This window comes from Henckelia pumila, chromosome 2 (genome assembly GCF_033568475.1).
Source record: "Henckelia pumila isolate YLH828 chromosome 2, ASM3356847v2, whole genome shotgun sequence".
In the NCBI taxonomy this organism is placed as follows: Eukaryota; Viridiplantae; Streptophyta; class Magnoliopsida; order Lamiales; family Gesneriaceae; genus Henckelia; species Henckelia pumila.
The window spans coordinates 160,376,704-160,404,175 of NC_133121.1; the positions used below are offsets into that span (position 1 = coordinate 160,376,704).

The 27,472-nt window shown below is 37.3% G+C and overlaps 1 protein-coding gene across 3 annotated transcripts; it reads left to right on the forward strand.

The window, feature by feature from the left end:
* The first annotated feature begins 327 nt into the window (after nt 1–327).
* Nucleotides 328–27,145, forward strand: LOC140881896 (protein HASTY 1). 3 transcript variants are annotated; one of them, XM_073287549.1, is made up of 22 exons: nt 328–527; nt 924–1,025; nt 2,838–2,981; nt 3,066–3,146; nt 3,426–3,495; nt 3,662–3,732; nt 3,803–3,966; nt 4,046–4,117; nt 4,217–4,448; nt 13,730–13,792; nt 13,882–14,163; nt 15,840–15,953; nt 16,091–16,217; nt 16,295–16,464; nt 16,549–16,650; nt 17,146–17,249; nt 17,337–17,631; nt 17,767–18,014; nt 25,119–25,622; nt 25,711–26,005; nt 26,120–26,303; nt 26,781–27,145. In XM_073287549.1, the coding sequence occupies exons 1-22, from the start codon at nt 420–422 to the stop codon at nt 26,858–26,860; spliced, it is 3,612 nt and encodes a 1,203-aa protein (XP_073143650.1). In that variant the 5' UTR covers nt 328–419; the 3' UTR covers nt 26,861–27,145. The 3 variants fall into 3 exon arrangements, with proteins under 3 accessions (XP_073143650.1, XP_073143651.1, XP_073143652.1); XM_073287550.1 differs by having other exon boundaries at nt 388–527; nt 921–1,025; XM_073287551.1 differs by lacking the exons at nt 328–527; nt 924–1,025; nt 2,838–2,981; nt 3,066–3,146 and having other exon boundaries at nt 3,432–3,495; nt 3,810–3,966.
* The last annotated feature ends 327 nt before the right edge of the window (nt 27,146–27,472 follow it).

Consider the following 27,472-nt stretch of genomic DNA (forward strand, 5'->3'; position numbering starts at 1 on the left):
ATTTCCTCAAAATCCGATTCCATTTTTTAAATTCTATAAAACCAAACAATGAAAATGGGATTTATAAATCTAAATCCTACCAAATTCCACAAAATCCATGCTTCCAAACAGTCTGTAAAAAACGGTATTTTCAATTCTAAATCCCATCGAATCAAATTTAATTCGGTGATTCCAAACACAGTGTAACTAACAAACAACTTTTTTGGTATCTCATTTTCTTCCATTTTCTCATTGATTTTCCATGTATATACTTTTTTTTCTAATCAAACTCAAATTTTCTCGACTGTTAAATTATATATTCACCAAACGCGAAAAGCACACGTTGTGTGAGATGGTGGCTTGTGAAAAGAAAGAATAAAGGTGGGACTCTCTTCCTTCTCCACTTTACTAAGTCGGAGGGTTGGCGGAAAACCTTGAGAATGGAAGAGAATGTGATAGCTAGCAACGTGGCGCAAGCTATAGACACCGCCCTCGACTGGAACTCCTCTCCCGATTCTCGTGCTGCCGCCCACTCTTATTTGGAAACAGTAAGTACATAGATTCCAAGTAATCGGGAAAAATTCGTGCGAGAGGATGATGTTTTTTTTTGCGCTGAAATGCTCGACTCATTTCTTTAATTATGTTACTGAATGAGCAAGTTTATTGTTTGCGTCATAAATATATACTGTGATTTTTTAAGAAGTAAATTTTATCACTCTTACCGGACAAGCATAACGGGAAAGCGATCTTTCAAATGGGTTTCCATGGGATTATGTTTGAGAAAGAATTTCCGGAAAAGCGTGTGCATTTTGGTAGCGTCGGTTTGCTCAAGAGAACAAGGGCAAAATAACGAAGCCCGAACTCTACCTTTGTCATTTCCTTTGTTACCATCTGTGAACAAGAAGATTAACTATGCAATTTTGTTCTATTGTAACTGCTAGTAGATAAAAGCTGGGGATGCTTGTGTACTGGCAAGTATATCATTTCTTTTGCTCAAGCGGGATCGGTCTTCTGAAATCCGTTTGCATGCTTTTAAAATGCTCCAGGTACACAGAACCATCCTCTTGTTTCCGTTTCAGAATAAGTGATTGACATTAAATTCTTTTAGCGTTGCTTGTAATGGGCGAGAAACCTTGAATATTGATGTATTATTTGACGATGAATTGACCAAATTTTTGAAGTATTTGAGGCCAGAAAATCTCAGCACATAGTAGTTGAGTTAATGAGAAGTAAAGGTTCTTGGATTCAGAGCTTATTTTATCTATGGAGTTCTGCTGGATACAGTTAAGCATATCATCGAAATTCTGAATTGGAAGTGTCATTGTAATTTTAAATGTATATATCAATTGAAAATTTTGATTTGAGCCGAAATTATTTTCTATTCATGCAAATCATTCCACCTCTGATTGGATTCCAGTCAATGAGATGCTTATGCCTGTTGATATTCCATTAAACTCATATTCATGACATTGTGAGTTTGAAGTTCGCACTGAATTTCATGAACTCGATATTTAATTTGGACAATGATATATGCGTCAACGCGCACATGCATCCATACACCACTCCAATGTTGTGACGGTATGGATCCTGAGTAACTCTATGGTGAAGTCTTTGGTTCTCAGCTGAAACATTTCTACTGCTACCTATTATCCAAAGCCAAACAAACCAAGAAAAAGGTTAGAATGTTGGCTGGGATATAAAGAATTTCAAATGATTTACCTTATATAATTATTAGAAAAAATTTTGATGAGGGCATATCAACAACATTAATACTGAGATTTGTTGGTCTATGCACATATAAATTTCATCTAGGCTAATTTTTTTTATTTTGCCACCTCATGTTTCCAAATTATGGGTTTAAAATTCACCTGATCAACTGTAACGAAGTAAGTGAAAAGTTCAAAACCTCAATATCGAACCATTTTTTCATGAAATGCATAAATTTGCCCTAATGCATGGTGCAGGTTAAGATTCCAATATAGCAATTCAATCCACATTTGAAGGCCAAAGACCTACAAGCAAACACGTTCTTTCATTGACAATTAATTGCTTAGCTGTCAAACTCTAGACATCGCATGAAGTGATTAGAGAACATAGATGCCCTTGTTTTTTTATTTCTTTCTGTTAATGTGTTCAGTTCTAGTGGGCATAAAGGCTTCTAGGTAATGATTATAAGTATAGGAAATTAAATTCAGATTGATGGCCAATTACAATTTTTCTACTTATATAAACATAATTTTTGCATAATAACCTCTTAAAAAGTGTTTTCTTAAACAACTAATATGTATTTATGGTATGTGTTCTCCTAATGCATGAATGATTTAAGGAATACAGTTAAACAGGGAAACATGTAAAATGTAGATCCAAGATTAGTTCTGTTTTTCTGGGATTTTGCTATAAGTTTTTCTATATAAAGTAGCATTGCTTTTGATGTTCTCCTTGTGCTAAAGAATTCTCTCCTTTGTCAATTGGAGATGGTATACAAGTCATATCATCTAAATAAGCACTAAGACCTGAAAAGCCATTTCTGTAAGCGCAAAGTTGGTTCAGTAATAACACTCAATACGCTATAGGTATCAAAGTTATATCGGATATTTCCTCGTGTTTTCTGAAATAAGGATGGGTTGAAAATGTTTGTGAAACAAGTGATTGCACATTGACCTAATTCATCAGAGTGGTTATCATTTCATAGTTTCTCTTCCATGTTTTAGAATTCTATGTCTATGTGTTTTCGTTTCTGCATAAATTTACCATCCTAGGAGATCCTTTGTCTTTAAGTAGTACCAAGACTATATCTATATTAAATTATTAATTTTGTTTCGTGGACATTGAATCTCACTTTTTGATGGCTTCTCCAGCATGTAGTGCGATTCCGTTGGGATGAACTAAACACTGTGGACCGAAGGAACTTTGCAAATGTGGCAGTTGACTGGATTTCTGAAATTGCAAACCCTTTTGAAGAATGGGTTTTTAAAAGTCAGACAGCTGCACTCGTTGCTGAGGTTTTTTGCCATTTTCACTTTGACATTTTATTTTCGTTCCTGCTGTCCTATTGTTGATAGTACATTTGTTGGTTTGTTTTGAAGGTTGTAAGAAGAGAAGGTCTAAGTATATGGTCGGAACTTCTTCCAACAATAATCACTCTCTCCAACAAGGGTCCTATACAAGTAGAACACATCTTTCTTACTTGTTTATGTGGTTTAAATTCCGTACATTCTTAGCTCATGTCTGTGTGCCTGAAAGAGCATGTACACGTGTACCTTTTCACTTTAATGCCTCGTAATTTTTTTTGCAAATATGGTGACAGTTATAGTTATTTTTATTTATGTTTTTGTATATGTTTATGCATCATGTAAAAAAACATCTTGCTGATAAGCAAATAAGGGCAAAACTTTTTCCAGATACCATTTAGATAATATTGAAGTTGAGCTTTTTAATCTTTTCAGGCAGAGCTGGTATCAATGATGCTAAGGTGGCTTCCAGAAGATATTACTGTCCATAATGAAGATCTAGAAGGTCTGTCATAGTCATACATATAGGATTTGCTAGTGTTGATTCATTTTGAGGGCACATTTGAGTACTTTTAGCACTTGGATTCATTTGGAATTGAAATATTTATTAATTTATTAACTTTATTAAGTTTTGCTTTCCTTTGCAATCATGGTCAAAATGTTTATGCTAGGTGATAGACGCAGGCTTTTGTTACGTGGGCTAACCGAGTCTTTGCCAGAGATTTTACCTTTGTTGTACACTGTGAGTTTTGATCCACCGACATCATTTGATCTATATGGCTATCATTTGTTCATGTCCTTTTCTTTTTAAGCTGCTAGAAAGGCACTTCGGAGCAGCACTCATGGAAGCGGGTAAAGAAAACATGGATATTGCAAAATGTCATGCTGCAACAGTAATAGCTACGCTCAATGCTGTTAACGCATATGCGGAGTGGGCTCCATTATCTGATCTAGCAAAATACGGAATCATACATGGGTATGGTTGCTTCTAGTCCTGCAAACTCCATCAAAATATTGGGAGTGCTCATTTTCTAACTCCTCTGTGTAACTAACAGTTGTGGATTCCTACTCACTTCTCCTGATTTTCGCCTTCGTGCCTGCGAATTTTTTAAGCTTGTCTCGCCAAGGTAGGCAACAGGATTCTTTATTTCGTGTTATTTGCTTATTGCTAGAAGATTTATGCACTGGAATTCATGTGGTTATCTATATGTATTTATTTTGTGTAGGAAAAGACCTATAGATGCCACTTCCGAATTTGATTCAGCGATGAGGAATGTTTTTGAAATCTTAATGAATGTTGCCAAGCAATTTTTGGACAAATCTAGCTCTAGTTCTAGTTGCAATGACAGTGAACTTGAGTTTGCGGAGTATACATGTGAAAGTTTGGTTTCATTGGGTTCAACAAACTTGCATAGTATTTCCTTTGATGCAACTATACTCTCATTTTACCTCCAACAGGTTTGTTTTCTATGTTTCAGTTTTTAATTTTCATAATTATGTATTAGTTGTCACAAGCTCACAAGTTGTGGATGATGATTGCATTAAAATCATTTTTTAGGTGGCTTGGCGGGTTTAATTTGGATAACTCATTTTATTTTGCGCTGACACATGTCAGCTTTTTTAGTTTTTCACTCATCCTTATCTTTCCATCACCTGTTGTTTACCCACTGCTTCGTACGATTCTAGACAAGCAATACAGAATGAGATCTAAAATTCATCTTATTTCTGTCAAAGGGTACGGGAAATTAAATAGAGGATGAGGACACCACAGGCTGTTGGCTCTCCATAATTCTAGTCCTATGTACAAGGAAATAAAATCCATCTAACCAAAAATATAACCTAAACTTAAGTAAATCAGAAATCACAATCTTTATTATAAGGAAAAAGATCCTTATGGTATCTGGCCATAAGGACAACCACATAATTCCACAAGCAACAGGCATTACTAATTTATCATGCAAGTGTTGATTGTTTATCATTATCAGGCAGCATGAAATTCAATATCAGTGAGAACCCTGGGTTCCTTATGATCGTCATGGAGCTGGACAGTCGTTTTAAGCTCTTTTTATGCGCAATTGTTTGGTTATCAATATGCAATATTATCCAACATAAATTCATCTAAGCAATCGAATGGATTTGAAATCATTCAAACCCCACCGTCCAAGTACAACCTAAATGTACATTTTCATCACCCCCAAAATATTCTTATGTTATATTCTAACCAAGTAATTATGTTTTAAAATTTTAAAGTAACACAATATAAAAAAAAAATATCTCAACAATTTATGAGGTCACATGACATCTGTAACATAAGTTGTTTACATCTAAAAAATAACCAAAACAATCATCATGTCTCCAATTTAACTTCGCCTTCCAGGGGATAGTTTCCAGAAATGTGAGAAACATATATAGACATACCCATATTTCATGCTTCGAAAATGTATTATCCTAATTTTGTTTAGATTTGGGAATTTTGATTAATATTTTTTGTTATAATTATAAGAATGTAACCCTATATAAACAAATATTATTTTCTATTTTATATCTTGCTTTTGATAGGGAAGGATAATATATTAATAGAATAGAATTGTTGCAAAAAGTGCACCAGAGGTCCACGCCTTAACAGAGGTTCAAAAGCTACTAACAAAATATAAAACTCCAGCTCCTATATAGATCTGACATCGAAAATGATTTAAAATCTGTATGCTTCAAACTCCAACACGCAACTCTAAACTTTATCTTATCCCAACATTCTTTAAACAAGCCTTCTAGATCGTCAAAAATTCTTCTATTCCCTTTCAACCAAACCAACCAACATAAACATTGAATAACCGTCTCCAGACCACTCCCCAAATCCGCTGCAAATAATTCCCAAGTTGATTTCGGAATTAACCAAACTAACCTGTCTCCACCAAAGCTTTAGACCAAAGATCGTGCATAAATGGGCAATGAATAAGAAAGTGATCCTGAGTCTCTACTTCTTTTCGGCACAACACACACCAGCTTGGACATAGTGAACACAAAAGGTTTCTCCTGTGCATCAAATCACACGTCAGTAGTTTCCAAACACTGCTGTCCACGAGAACAGCTGGACCTTGAAAGGTGTGGAAGCTTTCCAAATAATTCGACACAGAGGAAATGATGTGTAATTTCTTGAATCAAAGAATGAATCAAAGAAAGATTTGATAGAAAACTGCAGAAGAATCACAAATCCACTTCCTCTCATCTGCAACTCCCTCGCATTACCTAACCCCAACCCCCCCCCCCCTCCCCCCCTCTCTCTCTCTCCTAAAGCAAGCCAAGCAAAAAGCTCAAATCACTCACCTCTTCCTCCCTGAGATCCCTTCTAAAGTGAAGATTCCAAGAAAGAGTAGAAGTATTGGGCACTGATCCAAAGGTCACGAAATGAGAAATTGGCTGATTATGGACCAAAGACCGCTGAAATTTGTGCCATCACTTCCAAAGATTGCTTTCTTAATCTCCTCTGAAAAATTCCTTTTTAGCTCCAAACTAGCATCCATACCAATAGAACTCCACTCCACTCCTTATTTGCCCCACTTTCCCGCATTGGGTTTCTTGTACAAATTTTGGAAAAACCTGTTTGGTGAGTGTCAGATTCTGTAGATAATATATGATTTGAATTAATTCTGTATTATGGTAGATAAATCCTGCAGATTATGTTATTTGTATGGTGAATATTCTATCCCAGATTTGTAGGGATCTCATTACTAGATTTAGAAGATTAGGCTCTTATTTATATGTTACATTGTAATCAGTTGGAAAAGATAAGAAATATATTATTTTCTACGCTTTGTTTTGGTATCAAAGCCACTTTTCATCCATCTCCAGTAAAATGTCCGATAGTACCGTAACTAGTCCTAAATCTGATGCTGCCACCGTCGAACATATTGCGGCAACAGGGGAGTTACAAAATCTTCATTCTGCTCATAGATTGAATGGAAAAAATTACTTGAAATGGTCCCAACTTGTCAAGACCTTTCTGAAAGGTCGAGGACGGCTGGATCATTTAACAGGTACTGGACCTTCGGAGAAGGATCCCAAATATGCATCTTGGGATGAACAAGATTCCATGGTAATGTCTTGGCTATGGAATTCGATGCTGCCTGAGATTAGTGATACATGCATGTTCCTTGGATCAGCCAAAGAAATTTGGGAGGCCATGCGACAGACTTACTCCAGGGCTAATGATGCAGCCCAGATTTATGAAGTTAAGTCAAAGATCGCAACAACAAAGCAAGGAAATCAGACCACAACAGAGTACGCTAATCTCTTACAAGGACTATGGCAAGAGCTGGATCAATACCAGTGCATTAAGATGACTTGTGCATCAGATGCTACAGTCTTAAAGCAGTTTATTGAAAGGGAACGAACCTATGAATTTTTGGTTGGCCTCAACATGGAGTTCGATGCAGTCAGAGTGCAAATTTTAGGGAAGGCCGATCTGCCTTCCTTAAATGAAACAATCTCGACCATTCGGGCAGAAGAGGGCCGCAGACGGGTGATGCTCGAGACCCGCGGAGAGGAAGGATCTGCACTTGTTGCTAAAACGGTTGGGATAAAGGAATACAAGTTCAACAATCAACACAAAAAATCAAGATTCAACAGTCGTGAATCTCTATATTGCACTTACTGCAAAAAGAATAGTCACACCAAAGATCAGTGTTGGAAGCTACATGGTAGGCCTGATCGAAACATTGATGAAGGAGGAAAGGCACATATGGTAAGTGCACCATTAAACAATGAAGGAAGCACACAAAACCTTGCTGCAAGATTAAGTGAGCAGGAGATTAAGGCGTTGAAAAATTTCTTAGGGTCACTTGAGAAACCCTCCTTGTCAGGTACTAGCTCCTTGGCTTTTTCAGGTATCGGTACTATTTCTTGCTTTGTTAATATCTCTGAAAAGATTTCTCCAAAGTTATGGATAATCGATTCCGGAGCCACTGATCACATGACCTATAATTCCAAATCCTTCTCTACCTATACACCATGCTCTAGCCATAAGAAAATCACCTTAGCTGATGGATCTTTCACTACCATTGCTGGTCAAGGTGATATTTATATAAGCCCATCCCTTGTTCTTAAAAATGTCCTCCATGTTCCAAAGTTGTTTGCAAACTTAATCTCCATTAAGAAACTAACCATGGATTCCAATTGTTGTGTAACCTTCTTCTCTTCCCACTGTGAGTTTCAGGAACTGAAAATGAAGAGGATGATTGGACGTGCTAATGAGAGGAATGGTCTTTTCTATCTAGAAAGTCAAAGTGGAGGAACTAGGGTGGAGAGATCCTTATCCGCATCATTCTTTTCTGAGTCTATTTTGTCAACTAAAAATAAAATTTGGCTTTTTCATCATCGTTTAGGTCATCCTTCCTTTAGGGTCCTTAAGCTAATGTTTCCTTTATGGTTTAAAGAAAATAAATTAGAGTCTTTTCATTGTAATGACTGTGAATTTGCAAAACACAAACGTGTTTCATTTCCAGCAAGCAATAAAAGAACTATTATTCCATTCTCTTTAATTCATAGCGATATATGGGGTCCCTCTAGTGTTCCCCATATCTCTGGTGCCAAGTGGTTTGTGTCTTTTATCGATGACTGCACTCGCGTGACGTGGATTTATCTTTTGAAAAATAAATCTGAAGTTAGCACTATTTTTCCAAAATTCTATAATATGATTAAGACGCAATTTGATGTGAGAATTAAAAGATTTATGTCTGACAATGCCAAAGATTACTTTAATATGTCCCTTTCTTCTTTCTTTCAAAAAGAAGGCATTTTGCATTAATCCTCTTGTGTCAATACACCACAACAAAACGGTGTGGCTGAACGAAAGAACGGCCACCTCCTAAATATCACAAGAGCATTACTATTCCACAAAAATGTTCCTAAACAATATTGGGGAGAAGCTGTTCTTACCGCTGCACACCTTATTAATAGACTTCCCACTAGTATTCTTGATTTTAAAACCCCAATAGAAATTCTCACAAAATTTTTTCCTCATTTTACTGCGTCTAATAATCTTGTTCCTAGAATTTTTGGAAGTGTTGTCTTCGTTCATATACATTCCCAAAATAGAGGAAAACTCGACCCTCGAGCTCTTTGATGTATCTTTATCGGGTACTCCTCTACTCAAAAGGGATATAAGTGCTTTCATCCTTCCACTCGAAAAACTTTTGTTTCCGCTGATGTAACCTTTGTGGAAAATGAGTCTTATTTTCCCTCAAAATTTCCAGAAAACAAAACAGATAGAGATGGAGGGGATATAAGTCTTTCACTTGATCTTCCCTTCGACTCTAGCACACTGCCACTACTACACAGCCCACCATCTATACTTCCTGATCAAACTGCCAAATCAGCTCCACATAGTGATATGATCGCGGATAAGGAACAAGAAACCCAAACACAGCCACTCAAAACCTATTCCAGGAAGAAATTTCCAGCCTCTACAGTAGCACCACCACCTCTGAACTTCGCACGAGTTCCTGCAATTTCCAAGCTACCAGCTGAAAAAAAACCAAGCCATAGTCGAGAGTGAACCAATTGTTGAACCTGAACTCTTAACAGATTCTAAGACCTTAGATGATGTTGACCAGGACACGAACTTGCCAATCGCATTAAGAAAAGGAATCAGAACCTGTACTAAACATCCCTTACACCAGTTTATGACCTACCAAAACCTGTCCCAAAGCCATAAAACCTTATTGACCAATCTTCACAACATATCCATTCCGAGAAATCTATCAGAGGCATTAAGAGACAAGAAGTGGGAGGATGCCATGAAAATAGAAATGGAAGCTCTTGACAGAAACAAAACATGGGAACTGGTTAGATTGCCACACAAGGTTAAACCAGTTGGTTGTCGATGGGTATTCACTGTCAAATATAAATCAGATGGGACAGTTGAACGTTATAAGGCGAGGCTAGTTGCGAAAGGATACACCCAAACATATGGACTCAACTATTGGGAAACCTTTGCACCTGTTGCAAAGATGAACACAGTGCGGATCCTTTTGTCATTAGCAGCAAATTTTGGATGGAATCTGTTACAATTTGATGTTAAGAATGCATTTCTTCATGGTGACCTAGCCGAAGAAGTTTATATGGAGATCCCACCGGGTTTTGAATCTAAAAAAGGGATGGTGTGTAGGCTGAAGAAGGCACTTTATGGCCTTAAACAATCACCAAGGGCTTGGTTTGGAAGACTCACTAAAGCCATGACTACCTTGGGATACAGACAAAGCCAAGGGGATCATTCTTTGTTTGTGAAGCACTCGGCTTCAGGGGGAGTGACTATTCTGCTGGTGTATGTTGATGATATGATAGTATCTGGGAATGATATAGAAGGAATACAGGAACTAAAGCAGCGCCTACTCAAAGAGTTTGATATCAAAGAACTTGGGAAGTTAAAATACTTTCTAGGAATTGAAGTGGCTAACTCATGGCATGGAATATTCATTTCCCAACAAAAATACGTGCTGGATTTGTTGAAGGACTCAGGAAAGATGGGCTGCAAGCCGGTGGACACCCCTATTGAAGTCAATCACGGCTTATGTGATGCACCAAATGACCCAGTGGTAGATAAAGGCTCTTATCAGAGGCTGGTTGGGAGGTTAATATATTTAACTCACTCTAGACCAGACATTTCGTATGCTGTAATTGTAGTTAGCAGATATATGCAAAGTCCAAAAGAAAAACACCTCAAGGCAGTCCACAGGATCTTGCAGTATCTTAAGGGCAGCCCAGGAAAAGGCATATTATTCAAAAAAGGGGATGCTATGACTCTTGAAGCCTATACAGACGCCGACTATGCAGGCTCCTTGGATGATCGAAGGTCCACTTCCGGCTATTGCACATTCTTGGGAGGAAACCTAGTGACGTGGAGAAGTAAAAAGCAAAATGTGGTTGCAAGATCAAGCGCAGAATCAGAATTTCGAGCTATGGCTTTAGGAATATGTGAATTGCTATGGTTGAAGATCATTCTTGATGATTTGAGAATTAAGTGGAACTCATCCATGAAGTTATATTGTGACAATAAATCAGCCATTAGTATAGCTCACAATCCAGTGCAACATGACCGTACGAAACACGTTGAAGTCGATAGACACTTCATCAAAGAGAAATTGGAAAGTGGATTAATATGTACTCCATTCGTCTCTTCCAAGGATCAGTTGGCAGATATATTCACAAAGGCACTATCTAGTAGATTGTTCACAGATATTGTTAGCAAGCTTGGAATGGGCGATATCCATTCACCAGCTTGAGGGGGAGTGTCAGATTCTGTAGATAATATATGATTTGAATTAATTCTGTATTATGGTAGATAAATCCTGCAGATTATGTTATTTGTATGGTGAATATTCTATCCCAGATTTGTAGGGATCCCATTACTAGATTTAGAAGATTAGGCTCTTATTTATATGTTACATTGTAATCAGTTGGAAAATATAAGAAATATATTATTTTCTACGCTTTGTTTGTGAGAAACAATTTGTTCTCCATCTGAAGTAATCGAACCATCATTGAATTCCAACCTATCAATGGTTGACCTGCTTCTATTTTATATCAATTAAACATACATCACACTTCTCTTAATCGATCTATATTTCACATGCACATGCTCATGATAATTTTTCATATGCTTGAAGATTTAATACAGAACATACTGGGTGATGGAGATTCTGTTAGCTATCTTCGCTAACATCTATTGTATGTTATCTCCTGCTTTAGTGCGAAGCCAATGTTCAAGTTTGAAGACACTGGATGTCTATAGTTGTGGGAAACAATTTGTTTTGAGTCAAAGTCCAATTGTCATGCATTTGTTGGTCGGTTTGGTTGGAGAGAAATAGCAGTATTTTTTACGATAAAGCAGAGATGGTCGAGGGAACAGTGGTGGTACATTGCATTCGTTGGTTGGTTTGGTTGGAGAGAAATAACAGGATTTTTGATGATAAATCAGAGATGTTCGAGGGGTGCTGGGAGAAGATTAAGTTACGGGTTTCGACATGGATTAGGAAGCATATCGAGTTTAAGGAATTTTTTATTTCAGATTTATTAAGGGATTGGAGTTATATATTTTGTTAATAATATGTCCCGAGTAATAGTTGCATAGTGTGCGGACTATTGGTCCGCTTTTTGAAATTAATAATTGTTTATAATATAATATAATATCGTTTCCAATAAAAAAAAGATTGTCATGCATTTTGAACTGAATTTAAAATTTACTGCCGAGCTAATATAATCAATGCATCTGTTATTAGCATATCAAGATGAAAATTACAATTAAAGAATTGTGTGTTTATAATCGATTATCCTTTAGACTTGATTCCTTTATGCAGTGTTTGATAGGGGAGATAAGCCATGCACAGATCAATTAAACGTTTTTATCTGCCGTTTGTCTGGATTTTAAGCTTTGAGATTCAAATCCTGACCAAATAAAACTACTATTTGAAGATGAAAATTAGTCAATGGAAAATCAGAAAACAGAGATTGACACTGGTGGATGTGATGCAACACATTAAGAACAATTCTTTGTGTTTTACCAAATTACCCTTTTATTAAAAAAATACCAACCCATTTTTTACAATTTGCTCAGCCGACATATATGGGAAATTAGGCGGGATACACATGGAAGGAAAAAGAGGCGGGTAAAAAATATAGGAGAATCAGAACAAACTAACTCTAATTTTCAGCCTCCCAGATGAAGATCGAGTGAGTTTGGTTATGAGGATTCTGAAATCAATTTGACTTGAACACTGTTGGTGGAGGAAATTTCAAGAGTTTCCTCACACAAATTATTACTACTGGTGTTCTTATTTTGGGTACTCCGATTACCAATTATGCTAGTCTGGTTTGATGTCTGTTGTGCTGCTATAATGTGTAATATATTATGGCATCTATGGTAGCATTTTGGTAAGTATATGCATGTAATGGTGCCACTTTTGGTTTGTAAAATGGAAGTGCAATCATATATAATGATGCCTATGTATGTTTGAGTTTATTATCTTCAAAATTCAAGTATTTGTGTGAACAAACAGTTCAATAGAAAATTTATTTAAGGGTTCACATTCACCTTCCCATTTTATCGTTAAAATCACATTCTTAAACTTGATGGTTAAAAATATTCATCAGGGAATAAAGATAAAAATTAAGAGCATACATAATTAAATTCCATAAAAAAATATAATTTTATGGATGTCTGCTTTAGAGATTGTCTTATTTGTACACTTATCGTGATCTTTGGATAAGCAAGGGGTAGTTGATTTCTAGGGAGAGGGTCGGTTTTCTTTTTTAAAAAGATGGAAGAGAGATTCAGATTTACGAGGGTGGAAGAGGAAACAGAAAAGAAAATAAATCTCAGGAAAAAATTGAGAATATAAGGGTAATTACGAGAAAACAAACTACTTCAATACTGGTTCACCTTTGTAATCAATCTTATGTTATTTATATAATATCTTACGTTTCTTATCAAAAAAAAAAAAAAGAGTATAAGGGTAATTTGGTCATTTGATTAAAAAAAATCAAACTTTTATTATTATAATAATATAAACCAAACAACATAATTATTATATCTGGAATATTAATCAGCTATACTAAACACCATATTTGTTGTTAAATTGTATTTTTTATATACAAACAATTATGCATTATCTCTATATATTTTATTCACGGTTATCCCATTATACCAACCAAGCGGTACCTTAGTGTGTTTCTTGACTATACAGATGCTGGGCTTTTTCCAACATTTTAAACTGGTGCTTCACTACGAATCTCTCCGCTTTTGGCTGGTATTTTCTGCAAAACAGTTAGTGGTGAATTTTGAAGTTTCAGGACTCTTAAGGTTTCTGAATAATTGCCTTTCTTCTTGCTATGGTAGGCCTTCCTTCGTGACTTGATGTTCAAATCCAAGACTGCTGGCGTTCAAGATCTTTCTGCTGGTGGCTTGAATGCTGGCCCGACCAATGCTGAGAATGAAAAGAGAAAGATGTTAACTGTAGTAAATGATGAAATCTGTAGTGCTATATTAAACATATCCTTTCAACGAATGCTGAGAAAAGAAAAAGTTCATCCTGGGTTGGCTCTAACTGATGGATCCTTGGAGTTGTGGAGTGATGATTTTGACAGCAAAGTGGATTTCAGTCAATACCGTTCAAGACTTGTATGTTTGACATGGTGACACTTTGCTATCAAATTTCGTTTCACTTAGTTGCTCCTTTTATAGCTGTACTAACCTTTTCTTAAAGTTTCAATTCAGCAATTTTAAATTTGGCAATCCATCTGCTCACCATCTTATTGATGGAACTTTGATGTTTGTAAATGGTGTGATTTGTAGTTGGAGTAAGATAAGCATACTAAGTGTGCCTAGTAACTTTTGCGTCAAATTCTTTCCTTAAATAGTCAAAACAAATAATCTAGTTTCCAAAAATGATAATTTTTACACCCATGAAAGCTCTTTCACCCAGTTCATTCTTGGAATATATAGGTCTTTCAGATTTTCATAATAAGCTTATGGATCAACTATCTGAAGTTTTTTGTATTGTACATGTTTTCCTAATTTCTCTTGTTTCACCAGTGTTAATATTTAGAGAACATGAAAGACCGATTTAGTGGGTATGCTTATTTAATAGTTGCAATTTGAAAGGCATTTAAATTTAAGTCTTAGAATTTTTGCGCGGGATATTGCTGCCCTTCCTTTACATAGTTAGCCAATGTCAATTTTTTAGGGATAAAAAGGGTTCATATGACTGTCGTTAATTGTCGATGCTTTAGTTCACTCAAAGTTTTCATGTCAAGATTGCTAGGTTGGTTTCCTTTCAGCAGGAACTGACATTGTGATCTTTTCTTGCATTTTGTATTACCAGTTACTTTATATTGATATTGTATGGTGGGTGTGGGTCAGATAATTAGTTTCTTTGTACTTGTAAATTTTTCTCATATTGGAAATGCCAATCTGATGAGAGGTTGAACTAAAAATTTAAGGACAATATATCATTGTTAGCTGGCTAAAATTTCTTTCTAGGCAAGTGGAGATAATATGTCCTGTTGAGCTGCACAATAGTTCACTGCTTATGACTTCTTAACATCGAAGGAGTCAGCCTGCCCTATTTTACTCTATGTTCTGACCATATAATTTTAACAACTAATCTTCTCCTCAAGTTATTCTTTGTGATGACAATATATTGCAATAATTGCTCTTACCTAGTTATTTATTACATTAGGTAAACAAGGAGAAGTTGGTTGCTACATGGAAGATAATTGCATAAATATTACATGAAATTAATATTTATAAGAATGCAATTTGATATGGGATATCATGACATTGGAGTTGTAAGAGAAGGTGAGTCTGCTTGTGAGCTCAATGAGCCAGAACAATTCAAGCTCGATAAATCTTAGCATTTTTTGAGTTCGAGCCCAGATGTTTTTCATGAGCTCGTGAGCTCGCCATCTCAAAATAATTCAAAATATTCATTTATATTTTAATGATATATAAGGAAATAACGTCTTGTACTGTTATTTATTTAATAACATTATTATGTAAATATTAGTATGAATTTTACATGTATGTATAATGAACTCAAACTCATGAGCAAAACTTATTGTCTAAGCTTGCAATCATGCTCATGAGTCATGACCAACATTTACAGCGAAGATCTGAGCTTCGAGTCAGTTCATAGGCCAAGCTCGAGAGACTTGAGCTCCTGTATTTTGAATTTTTGAGCTTGATTTCTTTACACTATTATGAAAGAACTTTTGTAAGGAAAAGTTTATCTCAAGTTTGATTGGTTGGAAGATGTCTTATAGAATACAAATAATGGCATTTCTTTGTCCATACAGTTGGAGTTGATCCGTTCGATTGCATCTGAAAAGCCACTCCTTGCTGCCACTAAAGCTTCTGATAGAATAACTGAGATTATAAGGAATCTTTTGCTTGTGCCTGCACCTACTAAAGTAAGTCTTACGGAGACTTCTGTACTCTTCTATTTGATCTTCACTTTCTCTAATTTGTTGATAATTAAGTTCTGTTTTTCACATTCTAATTCTTTCCATTTCACAATTGTCATAATTTGTCATGGCTGTGTATATAGAATTTGGCTGCAATTGAAAGCATGCATTTGGCTTTAGAAAATGTTGTCAGTACAATTTTCGATGCATCAAATGAGTATGCAAAGATCAAAACTGAGGCTCAGCTTTCATTGCACCAAGTATTTGTAGGTATGAGCTGGTATATATGAAAATTAATATAATATTAGTTTACTAATTTCTTCTGATATTCTTACTGTCAACTGAAGGTCTGCTTCAACAACTTATCTCATTGAAATGGTCTGAACCGGAATTGGTGGAAGTTCTTGGTCACTATTTAGACACGTTTGGTCCTTTCCTGAGGTATTATCCAGACGCTGTCGGCAGTGTAATCAATAAATTGTTCGAGCTTTTAAACTCCCTGCCTTTCATGGTTAAGGTTATCATTTTGTCTTGTTTCAAATATTGTATACATCCTATGGGTCATTCCTTGCTCGTGCTGAGCCTGAAACAATATCTGTAGGACCCATCTACAAGCTCAGCTCGTCGCGCTAGATTACAAATATGTACATCTTTCATTCGAATCGCTAAAGCTGCTAATGAAAGCCTTTTGCCTCACATGAAGGTACTTACTTTTTGAATTCACTTAGTCTGGAGCAAAATTACTATGCTCGTGAGTTGTAAAATATCGTAGGGACAAAATTTCAATGATTTCTTTTGTATCAAAAGTTCATTATCGCGTATCACGACATTAGAACTATTTAGCTGTCAGTGTTAAATACCATTGAAGATATGTTGCTTGACATTTATTATTTAAGAACCATCCCAGAAAGAATGAGAGATGGAAAAGTAAATGCTCAAACTCGTATCTTTTGATACTTAGTTTCTCCACCAAGCTGCAAAATCTAGTTTTACCCTGGTCCTTTAGACCGTCATCCTCGAGGGAATTGTGAATTTTATATTCAATTTGTGATTCAGAGTTTTCTTCCTAATTTGGGCTGTTTGGGATTTAAATATTGGTGTTGTTGCTAGACAGAAATTATGGCAAGCATGAGACTTTCCATCGCTAAAACTGGCAGTGACAAGTTAAGATGTTCATTTATATAGCGTTCTTTCACAGGGAATTGCTAGCACTATGACATATTTGCAAAACGAAGGTGTTCTGCTTCGTGCAGAGCAAAATCTTCTAGGCGAAGCATTTCTTGTTATGGCTGCTTCTGCTGGGTAATCACTTCAGTGAAAATTGTTTTTTTATCTATTTTTTTATCAAGCTTATACAATCCAATTAATTTATGTCCCTAAACTGTTCAGGGATCAACAGCAACATGAAGTTTTGCTATGGTTGCTTGAGCCATTGAGCAAACAGTGGATTCAGGCAGAATGGCAAGATGCATACTTATCTAACCCATCCGGTTTAGTTCAACTTTGTGGTCAAACACAGTATATGTGGTCGATATTTCATATGGTAACATTCTTCGAGAAGGCACTTAAAAGGAGTGGTTTTAGAAAAGGCTGCTTGAGTTCAGAAAACAGTTCAAAAACAAATTCTCCTGCTGCGCACCCAATGGCTTCCCATCTTTTATGGTTGCTACCTCCACTTCTTAAAGTAAGGATATATCTGACCCTTCTGCTTCATTTTTTTTAATCAGAATTTAAATTATAATTGAATCTTTTTGGTACTGATAATTCATTTCTATATTAACTTAGCGATGATTATTGTTTTTTTTTTTGGAATCTCCAGCTACTTCGAGCAATACATTCTCTTTGGTCTCCATCCGTATCACAAACTCTCCCTGGTGAAATCAAGGCCGCAATGATAATGAGTGATGTCGAAAGAATCGGTCTTCTTGGAGAAGGAAAGCACAAATTGTCACACAAGGCTGCAATAACTTTTACTGATGGATCTCAATTCGATGTCGGGAAGGAAGCTTATTCAGAATCAAATGAAGCTGACATACGAAATTGGTTGCGAGGGATAAGAGATAGTGGGTACGTGATTTTACTTTCATGTGAGTTTGGCATACCAAATTGTTAAATATTGAAAACTGCCTCTGTCAAGATTGAACTTCTTTATAGAATTTATCTGGATTTGGCCAAAAAGAGCCTTAGAAAAGATTTCCTGGCAACCTTCTACCTTTCAATGAACAAAAATTTTTCCCCTGACTGATAATGTTAGACTGATAATGTTAGTGAGACAAAATTCTCTCTCTAGAAAGAAACTATCTCTCTTCGATGGCGATCTAGTTTATCACTCAACCACGACGGAGTCTTCCTAGGAGGTTCTCGGAGACAGGCCTTCCGGCTGTCTAGGGTTCCGGCGATTTCATCGGGAGAGATCTTTTCCGGCGAACTAGGGTTTTCAAAGTGCGTCTCAGATCTGAAGGCCTGCGTTTCTTCTCCTTCTTTTCCCTTCCGACTCGATCTTCCTCTCGAGCGAGGATGGACTAGAGCGCAGGGGAGCGGGTGGCTTTGGGCATCGACGAGTACAGTCCCTTGGCTTCGGCAAGCTGGGTCGGGTTCGGGAATGGCTTCGAGAGTAGGGATTCAGATACGTAGAGGGGTTTACTACGAGCGGCCGATTTCGAAGGTGGTGGAAGAGGTTAGAATAGCTTAGAAATTGTTTCTAACTCGAATGGGGTTGAGGGGAGCTTCGATTTGTTTGACAGAGAGAACTCGGAAGGCTAGTTATCTTCTGGAGATGAACTTTAAAAAAGCTCGATGGTTATGAGCAACGATTTGGGACCACATCAAGAGTCCTAAAGCGTTCCCAGCATTCAAAAAATGGAGAGTCAAGGAGAAGCTTTCTGTATCCATCGAATTAGCAATGACAGAGGCAGCTCGTTGGAGGTGAGCAGAATTTCTCAGAATGGGATTAAGCAGCGCATAATTATTCCTAGCGGGCGCGAGAACTGGGGGTGGAAACGTCTGGCAACCCAGCTTCATTTCTTCATCAACCACGGAAGAGTTCAGGGACCTGATTCTCGGGTTGCCAGAGGCATAACTCGGGAGCCTCAGAAGACTCAGCAGCCCCAGCAGCAAAGAATCAAGGTTCCACAAAACGAGATAAAGGGATCATTAGATGCGAAGGAGAACATTAAGCAGTGCTTAGTCAAAGATTGGACGAAAGCTATTATTATTACTAAGGCGAGGGTTAACACTTCATGCAACGCGAGATTTTTTCATTCTTTACTCTGCCAGAGGAGGAGTAGATCGAGGATCGAGAAACTGGAATTGGATGATGGAACCTTCTGCACGGACAGTGAACTTATCAAGGCGCATTTGATAGGTTTCTATCGCAATCTTTTCAGTAAAACAGGTAATTGGGGGGGGGGGGGGTTTCGGCATAGAGGGAGTGGAATGGAGCCAAATTGATCACGATGAAATGTTACAGCTTGAGCTTCCGTTTTCAGAAATAGAAATCAAACAAGCAGTCTTCGAGTGTGATGGATCGAAATCTCCGGGCCCCGATGGTTTCACAATGGAGGTTTATCAGGATTGTTGGCAAGTAATCAAGGGGGATTTGCTTAAGGTCTTTGAGGAATTTTACGAAAAGGGAATAATTAACGGAGTGACAAACGAAACCTACATTTGTTTGATCCCAAAAAAGAAAGATTCAGAGCGTATCAAGGATTTTCGACCTATTAGTTTGGTAACCAGTTTGTATAAGATCATCGCCAAGGTGCTAGCTTCGCGTCTGAAAAAGGTAATGGATACTATGATTGCAGATTCACAAAGAGCTTTCATCAAAGGGAGATAGATACTCGACTGCTGTCTCATTGCTAACGAGATGGTAGAAGAGTTTAGATTGAAAAAAAAGAAAGGATGGGCTTTTAAAGAAAATTTCGAAAAAGCATACGATAATGTGGATTTCAAATTTCTGGATTTTGTACTCATGAAAAAGGGATTCGGTGAGAGGTGGAGAAGATGGATCAAAGGCTGCCTAGACAACGTCAACTATTCGATTCTTATCAATGGCAGGCCTTGTGGCAAAATAAGAGGAGAAAAAGGTTTAAGGCAGGGAGATTCTCTATCTCCCTTTCTTTTTAACTTGGTAGCTGATGTTTTGGCTAGGCTGATGGACAAGGCTAAGGCCATGAACTTTATTCAAGGCTGGGATATAGGGAGGGGAGAAGTCGAGGTTTCTCACATACAATTCGCAGATGACTCATTATTTTTTGTGAAGGACGAAGGACATCTAAGATTTTTTAAGGACATTCTGGTTTCTTTTTGCGAAATGTCGGGTTTGAAGATCAATCTAGAAAAGAGTGCTTTGTTGAGCATTAATTGTGAGGCCGCAGCGGAAGTAGAGATGGCTAGAGAGTTTGGTTGCGGGCTGGAGTCTTGGCCCATTACATACCTGGGGGTACCTTTAGGAGGAAATCCTCTCAAGGTATCCTTTTGGGAGCCGTTGTTGTTCAAAATGTCAAAAAAGTTAGCGAGTTGGAAAAAATCTTTTCTATCGAGAGGAGGTAGACTAACCTTGATTGAAGCGGTGATGAACGCCATTCCGTTGTATCAGTTATCGCTATTCAGAATCCCTAGGGGGGTGGCGGAGTCCATGGAAAAGTTAATGAGGACTTTCTTGTGGGATGGGCCGGATGGGGACAATCACTGCCATTTGGTATCTTGGAAAAAGGTTAGCTTGCCGAAGAGTAGGGGAGGTTTGGGGATCGGCAATATTCGTTCAAGGAATAAGGCTTTGTTGGGTAAATGGTGGTGGCGTTTCTCGGAGGAGGGTAATTCGTTGTGGAAGAGGATTGTGGCCAGCAAATACGGCATGCAAGAAAATGGATGGGACGCGGGACTGGCAAAACATAACACTTTTCAGAGTCCCTGGAAGTTCATCTCTATGATTTATCCGGATTTTATTCAATCGGTGAGGCTAGTGGTTAAGGGGGGAGATAGAATTAGGTTCTGGGAGGATTGTTGGGAAGGACAATTCTCATTTCAGTCTCTGTTTCCTTCGATTTTTCAGCTATCAAGAGCTCATAATAAATCCATTTCGCATTTTCTTTCTACCGAGTCCTTCTCTTCGTTCAATTCTCTTTCTTGGGATTTGCATCTACGTCGTAATCTTAGGGACGAGGAGCTGGGTGAGTTATCTAGTTTGCTGGAAGTTTTGGGCAGGGTTAGCTTAGTGGAGGGAGGGGAGGACGTTCGGAGGTGGAAGTGGGTTGATTCAGGAGTATTTTCAGTTAAATCCTTCTTTGATTCTTTCTTCTCGGATGATTTGTTTCCAAAATTCGAATTTTTTCACACAATCTGGAAGGCTCAGATTCCCTCTAAGGTAAAGGTATTCGCATGGACAGCAGTATTGGGGAGATTGCCGACTTGTGATGTGATTCAAAGGAGGTTTCCGAACTGCTCTTTGAGCCCTAATTGGTGTGTACTGTGCAAACAAGGGGGAGAGAGTCAAGATCATTTGTTGGTTCATGGCCCATACACAAGTTCCTTGTGGTGGTTACTGCTGCAGGAAGTGGGTCTGTCATGGGTGACACCAAGTACCACGAGAGAGCTGTTCGCAGCAGATTTGGGATGGTCACTGGGAACAAGGGGGAAAATTTTGTGGGGTGTTTTAGTGCATTGCGTTTGTTGGATTGTGTGGCTAGAAAGAAATAAAAGGATCTTTGAAGATGAAGAAGATTCGATTGAAGAAAGTTGGGACAAGATTAAGTTGAGCGGATCAACTTGGTTACATAATATAAAAGAATTTCAACCTTTTGCAATTTCAGATTTGTATAGGGATTGGAGCTTAGCATTGAGCTAGATTAACTTTGAACCTCTTTTGAGGTTTAGTGGATCACTGGTCCACAGTTTGTATTTTAATCCTTTTAATTATTAATAATATTTGTGTTTCTGATAAAAAAAAAAAAGATTGAACTTCTTTATTCAGATTTCCAATTCTCTGATTCAACACCAGGTCTCTTGAAAAACTTTAAACATCGGTGACTTAAGTACTGGGTTGATTATTGGCAGTGATTACATGCTGTTTAATTTAGGGACGCTTAACGGGACAGGTTGAGCCAGAACCAGTTTGAAACCGCCCCGGTTAATTTGAATCTGGAACCGCTCCAGGCAGACCGGTTCCGGAACCACCTCGAACCTATATCAAATATAGGTTTGGAGTGGTTCCATGTATTTGTAACCGGATCCGGACCGATCCGGGAGTTTTCCCCGGCTGTGGTTTTTTTATACAACAAAAGAATATGTGTTGTGGCAACTGCTCAATTTAGATCCGAAACTGGATCGATCATTTTTCTCGGTTCGAAGCGGTACCATGGTTTTATCCATGGAGGCGGAACTGTTATCGGCCGGTTCCGAACTTGTTGGGTCCGGAACCGGTCAAAACTGGTTGAATTTATTGGTTCTATTCAATTTCCATGCAGTTACTGTAAAAGCTAGAGTAGAAGTAGGCTCTTCATCTAAATAAAATGAAAAATCATAGATCATATATTCATATGCTAATTTTTTATAAACTATCTTGCTAAATGTTTGCCTAGTCTACCTTCCCGTACCTTTGTTCCCCTGTTTTGTTGACCTGATAACAACCAACCCACATGGAGAATAGAATCTTGTTATACGTGAATTTCTTGCATTGTAAGTTAAGATTGGGCTCTTTAGTTAGAGCTGCCTGAATAAAGGTTAGATTTTTTATTGTCTCGCCTATGTGGCACCTCCCCTACTCCATGAATTCCATAATGTGAGAGAGGAATTAAAGTGTGCAATGCATGCACTTTGTTTTTCTCTTGGTTAGGCATTGGCTGTGTGCCTGCACACAACCTAGCTACAATCTTAGAATCTACATTATTTTATCATAATCCTACTGTGACTATCGGCTACACTATCTCAACGAGACCCATGATATGGTGTTTATTGTGGATTGAGCTAAGCATGGGAAGCCTTTTTTGGCCTCTTTGTCGATTTTTCTTTCCTTTATTGAAATCAATTAGGAAATATCTTTCGACAAACCAAGGCTTTAATGTTTCCAAGGATCAAGGTTCTAAAATTCGCTAGGCTGGCTGACTAGCACTCTTTCGGTGCTGTTGGCCGGCGCCTAGCTCTCATTTTACTTGTTCAGCCACGGTATTTCTCAACAAATGATATAAAAACCAGATACTGCTGGATAAAGAAATGAAATAATAACTGGGGGAAGTTAGATACTAAAGCTTTTAAATGTGTTTGATTGGTATTCATCAACCCAAAAAAGCTACTAGGGTTATCATCAACCGACAATGAATTTTCAGTTTATGTTACCTTTGACAAACAAGAATCATATTTTAACCAACCATATCTCCAGGGGTAGCAATTATCCCCCCTCAAAGATAAGGATGTGGGCTTGTTCTTACTTGACTTACCCTCAACAACCAGGATTTCAATTCCCAGTTTGATCTCAACAGTTTCTATGCCAAACCCGTCACCCAAGAGTTATTGGTGGATTGGACCCTTGACCCACTTTGATCTCAACACTTACTGAATCCTTCACTGAACAGCATCGTTGACTACATGTGATTTGATTGGGTGTACTCAAGAAGGAATAAACATAAACACAACACTAACCTGCAAATTCAAGAATCCTTGATCTTAAGAATGTGGTATGTACAGCCGACAAAACTCTTGTTTCCCTACCAGTCCATGATCATGACATTCCTGTTGCTATCAGGAAAGGAACAAGAGAATGTACCGAACATCCCCGTCTCATAGCAAATTCTGTGACCTTTGTCAATTTTTCACTTTCACAGAGAAATTTCCTAACAAGTTTAGAGAACATTCACATTCCTAATACTTTGTTTGAGGCATTATCTAATGAGAATTGATGACCTATTATGAAGCATGACATGGAGGCACTGAAAAATAAACCAATATGTGAAATTGTTGAAAGTTGTGGATACAAGGCTAGACTCATTGCAAAGGGGATACACACATTACTATGGATTTGATTATCAAGAGAAGTTTGCTTCAGTAGCCATGATGAATATAATAAGAATTTTATTTTCCCCAGCTGTTAATTCTGAATGGTGCTTGGAGCAGTTTGATGAGAAGAATGTAGCTTTAAATGGCCTCGAGCAATCACCAAGGGCTTGGTTTGGAAACTTTACCCTTGTAAAGCTTATGTCTGAATACAAGGAAAGACAAGAAGACCATAAGCTATTCTTCATGCTTGAAAATTCTTTCTGAAAATTGAGTAATTTCCTTCTTGAAACTTCTTTCAAATTACATTCAAGATGGACTAGAATTCTTCCATGATTTTCTCCGACTTTACTGAGATTTGCTTCGATTTTGTGTGGCACGGTTTCTTGCAATGATCCATCATCCATGTAAGAGTTGTGCTTCAAATTCTTCTTTATCATATCCATTGCACACACGGTCAGTTAGTGACCGCCTACTGCCTAGGCGGTTGATTTTTTTTTACTATTTTTTATACATAATTATAAGATGTATATTTACCAATTTGAGGGGGAGTGGGAATATACATTATTCTGGTATATCTTTTAATAGTTTGATAGCTTGTATCTTTGATTACCACAGATTTGGGGATTGTTTAGTTGAGAGTCATACTCATGTAATGTTTTTATTTTTCTGGAGACTTGGATCAGCCCTATAAAATGTATCAATACCCATGCATATCATTGAGAAACACAATGGATTTTATTTCCCAGTTTTATCACAGTTAGGTTATTAAAGAGAATCTTAGAGCAAGGAAACTGTAGGCTTTGGAAAAATTGGGTTTTTCCTAGTTAAATACCATCTCACTTTACCTGTTTCTCTTTTATGTTCTTGACAATTTTTTGTTGTTTATTTATATTTTTTACTTAGGAAAAACAACTTTTTATTTTTGGCTTTATGTAAGCTTACTGCAATCCTTTTGGGAAACACAGAATGAACATTATCTTTTAAAGACTGCATTTCCCTAACATGACCCCTTCGTTTCTCAAATAAGGCCCAAAGCTTATAAGATACAAAGTATGTTCATCCAATGACACTTTTAAATTCTTGTGTTTAGCAATTGCAAATGCCATGACATGCAAAACATACTGCCCACTTAAGTTGTGTTGTTATAAGCTGATTTACTAAATGAAAATTTTCATGCTCCAGGTACAGTATATTAGGTTTATCGACAACTCTTGGCGATTCGTTTTTCAGATGCATAGAGTCACATTCTGTTATTTTATCATTGATGGAGAACATTCAGTACATGGAGTTCAGGCATTTAAAGCAGCTGGTACACTTGGTTTTGGTTCCACTGGTTAAATGTTGCCCCCAAGATTTGTGGGAGATGTGGCTGGAAAATATCCTGCATCCATTACTTCTCCATGCTTGGGAGGCTCTTAGCTGTTCATGGTCTAGCCTTTTACAAGAGGGGAAAGCTAAAGTTCCAGATCTTCATGGGATACTTGCTGGGTCAGACTTAAAGGTGGAGGTCATGGAAGAAAAGCTGCTCAGGGATCTAACTCGTGAGATTTGTTCTCTTCTCTCGGTTCTTGCTGCTCCTGGACTTAATACCACACTTCCTTCATTGGAACAGGCTGCTCAGATAAGTCACATGGATGGTTCTTCAATGAAAGACTTGAATGCCTTTGCTTGCAGTTCCATGGCTGGGTATAATCACTGTTCAAATAATCAATTTTTTCTTCATGGTTACCAGTTAATATTTAAGGTCCTCATTTCAAGTGTAATGTGTCTGCAGATTTGTCCTAAACAAAAAAAGTGTTGCAATTCCAGCTTTAAAAATATGCTTGAAAGCATTTGGCTGGACAGATAGTGAAGCCGTGTCAAAAGTTTCTTATTTCTGTGGAGTAGTTGTTCTCCTTGCTATTTCGACAAATAATGTGGAGCTCAGAGAATTTGTATGCAAAGATTTGTTTGCTGCTATGATCCAAGGCTTATCTCTCGAGTCAAATGCTTTTATAAGTTCTGATTTAGTTGGTCATTGTCGGGAAATCTTTATTCACCTGTCCAAGAGAGACCCATCACCCAGGCAGGTTAGCTACACCCCGCGCCCCCCGCTCGTATTATGTGTGAAAAAATTGTTGATGGCAAATATAATGTGTCTTTGAACCCCCGTTGAATTAAACTACTATTTGTTTTTGGTGCAGATTTTACTCTCTCTTCCATGTATCACCCTCCAAGATCTTCTAGCTTTCGAAGAAGCTTTAACAAAGACGGGCAGCCCCAAAGAGCAAAAACAACTTTTGAAAAGTCTCTTAATAATGGCAACAGGAACCAACTTGAAGGCTCTTGCTGCTCAAAAGAGTGTAAATGCCATTACAAATGTCTCAAGTGAGTTACATTTTATGCAAAGTTGCAATCCTTTTCGATACGCCTGCCAACCTTCAGAGAGAGAGACGATAAAAAATAAAAACTTGATTCTCCAGTCAAAATAGGGAAGGGGTGGCAATACTTCGGTATAAGAAAAACTGATATATCTTGTATTTTTATTAAAATTAAAATTAAATAAGTAACAACTTTTAAGTCTTGCAGCATAGTTTGAGTGTTGAACATCACTTCATTTTGAACTGATGAATCTGTATCGGACCTGTTTTCATTCATATGCCATTTTATTTCAAATTTGTTTGAACTGTTTATGTTCCACTTCTTACGGCTCTAAACACCGAGTCTGTAATTTCAAAAGCTGGAAACAAGCCCTGTTTTTCAGTCATTATTATCATCATCATTTTAATTCCCACTTCTGCTCTTTTGTTTTGTTTTTTTTTTTTCAATCCTTGTAATGAATATGCATAAACATTAACTTTTCAGCGAAGTCTCGGAATGTGGGTATTGCTCCAGAACAGAGTCGTGAAGATGGGGATCCTGTTGGATTGGCTGCAATCTTATGAAGTGAATTTATCGGCCATACTGAAGTACATTACGTGGGAAAAACTGTATCTATTGCTAAGAGACAAAGTTAACAGGAAGGGTAGCCTTTTTTCTTTTTTATTTTTGCTTAGAGGTTTAAACTGGATGCATTTGTAAATTGGTTGAAGAACATAGTTATTTCTTGCAGCTGCTTTATATAAATGTATTGGTTACAATGAGATTTGTTTTTCTGTTTAGTCAAACTAGTTTGCTAGCCAAGAATTAATTAAAACAACAAAATGAAATCAGCAAGGAAATCAAATAGCCTTGCAATTATAGCAGCATAATTTACTTTTTTTTTTCTTTTTTTTCTTCTTCCCTTCCCTCTTTTATAGAGATCCGTCTATGTTGTTTCGGAGGAACTTTTGTCTTGGAAACTTACGTGTTTCCTTGTTTATATATGATTACTATCTTGTTTGCCGATATGTCGGATCACCATAATCACCTTTAGTCGTGGTCTAGTTAACACTATGTTCAAGGAAAAAGAACATATCACATGGAAAATACATTATGAAATTACCTCGTCTCGAACCTGAGATTTTGAGGCCCGAGGTAAGCCCCAAAAATGATGCCTTCAAAGCTATTGTTTACAT

What these genes read in the sequence shown, in the direction of transcription:
- LOC140881896 (XM_073287549.1), top strand. Translation starts at nt 420, where the DNA reads ATGGAAGAGAATGTGATAGCTAGCAACGTGGCGCAAGCTATAGACACC. An exon ending in TCTCATTTTACCTCCAACAG is followed by an intron (nt 4,449 to 13,729) that starts GTTTGTTTTCTA and finishes TTGACTATACAG; the next exon opens with ATGCTGGGCTTTTTCCAACA. An exon ending in AATCTCTCCGCTTTTGGCTG is followed by an intron (nt 13,793 to 13,881) that starts GTATTTTCTGCA and finishes TTGCTATGGTAG; the next exon opens with GCCTTCCTTCGTGACTTGAT.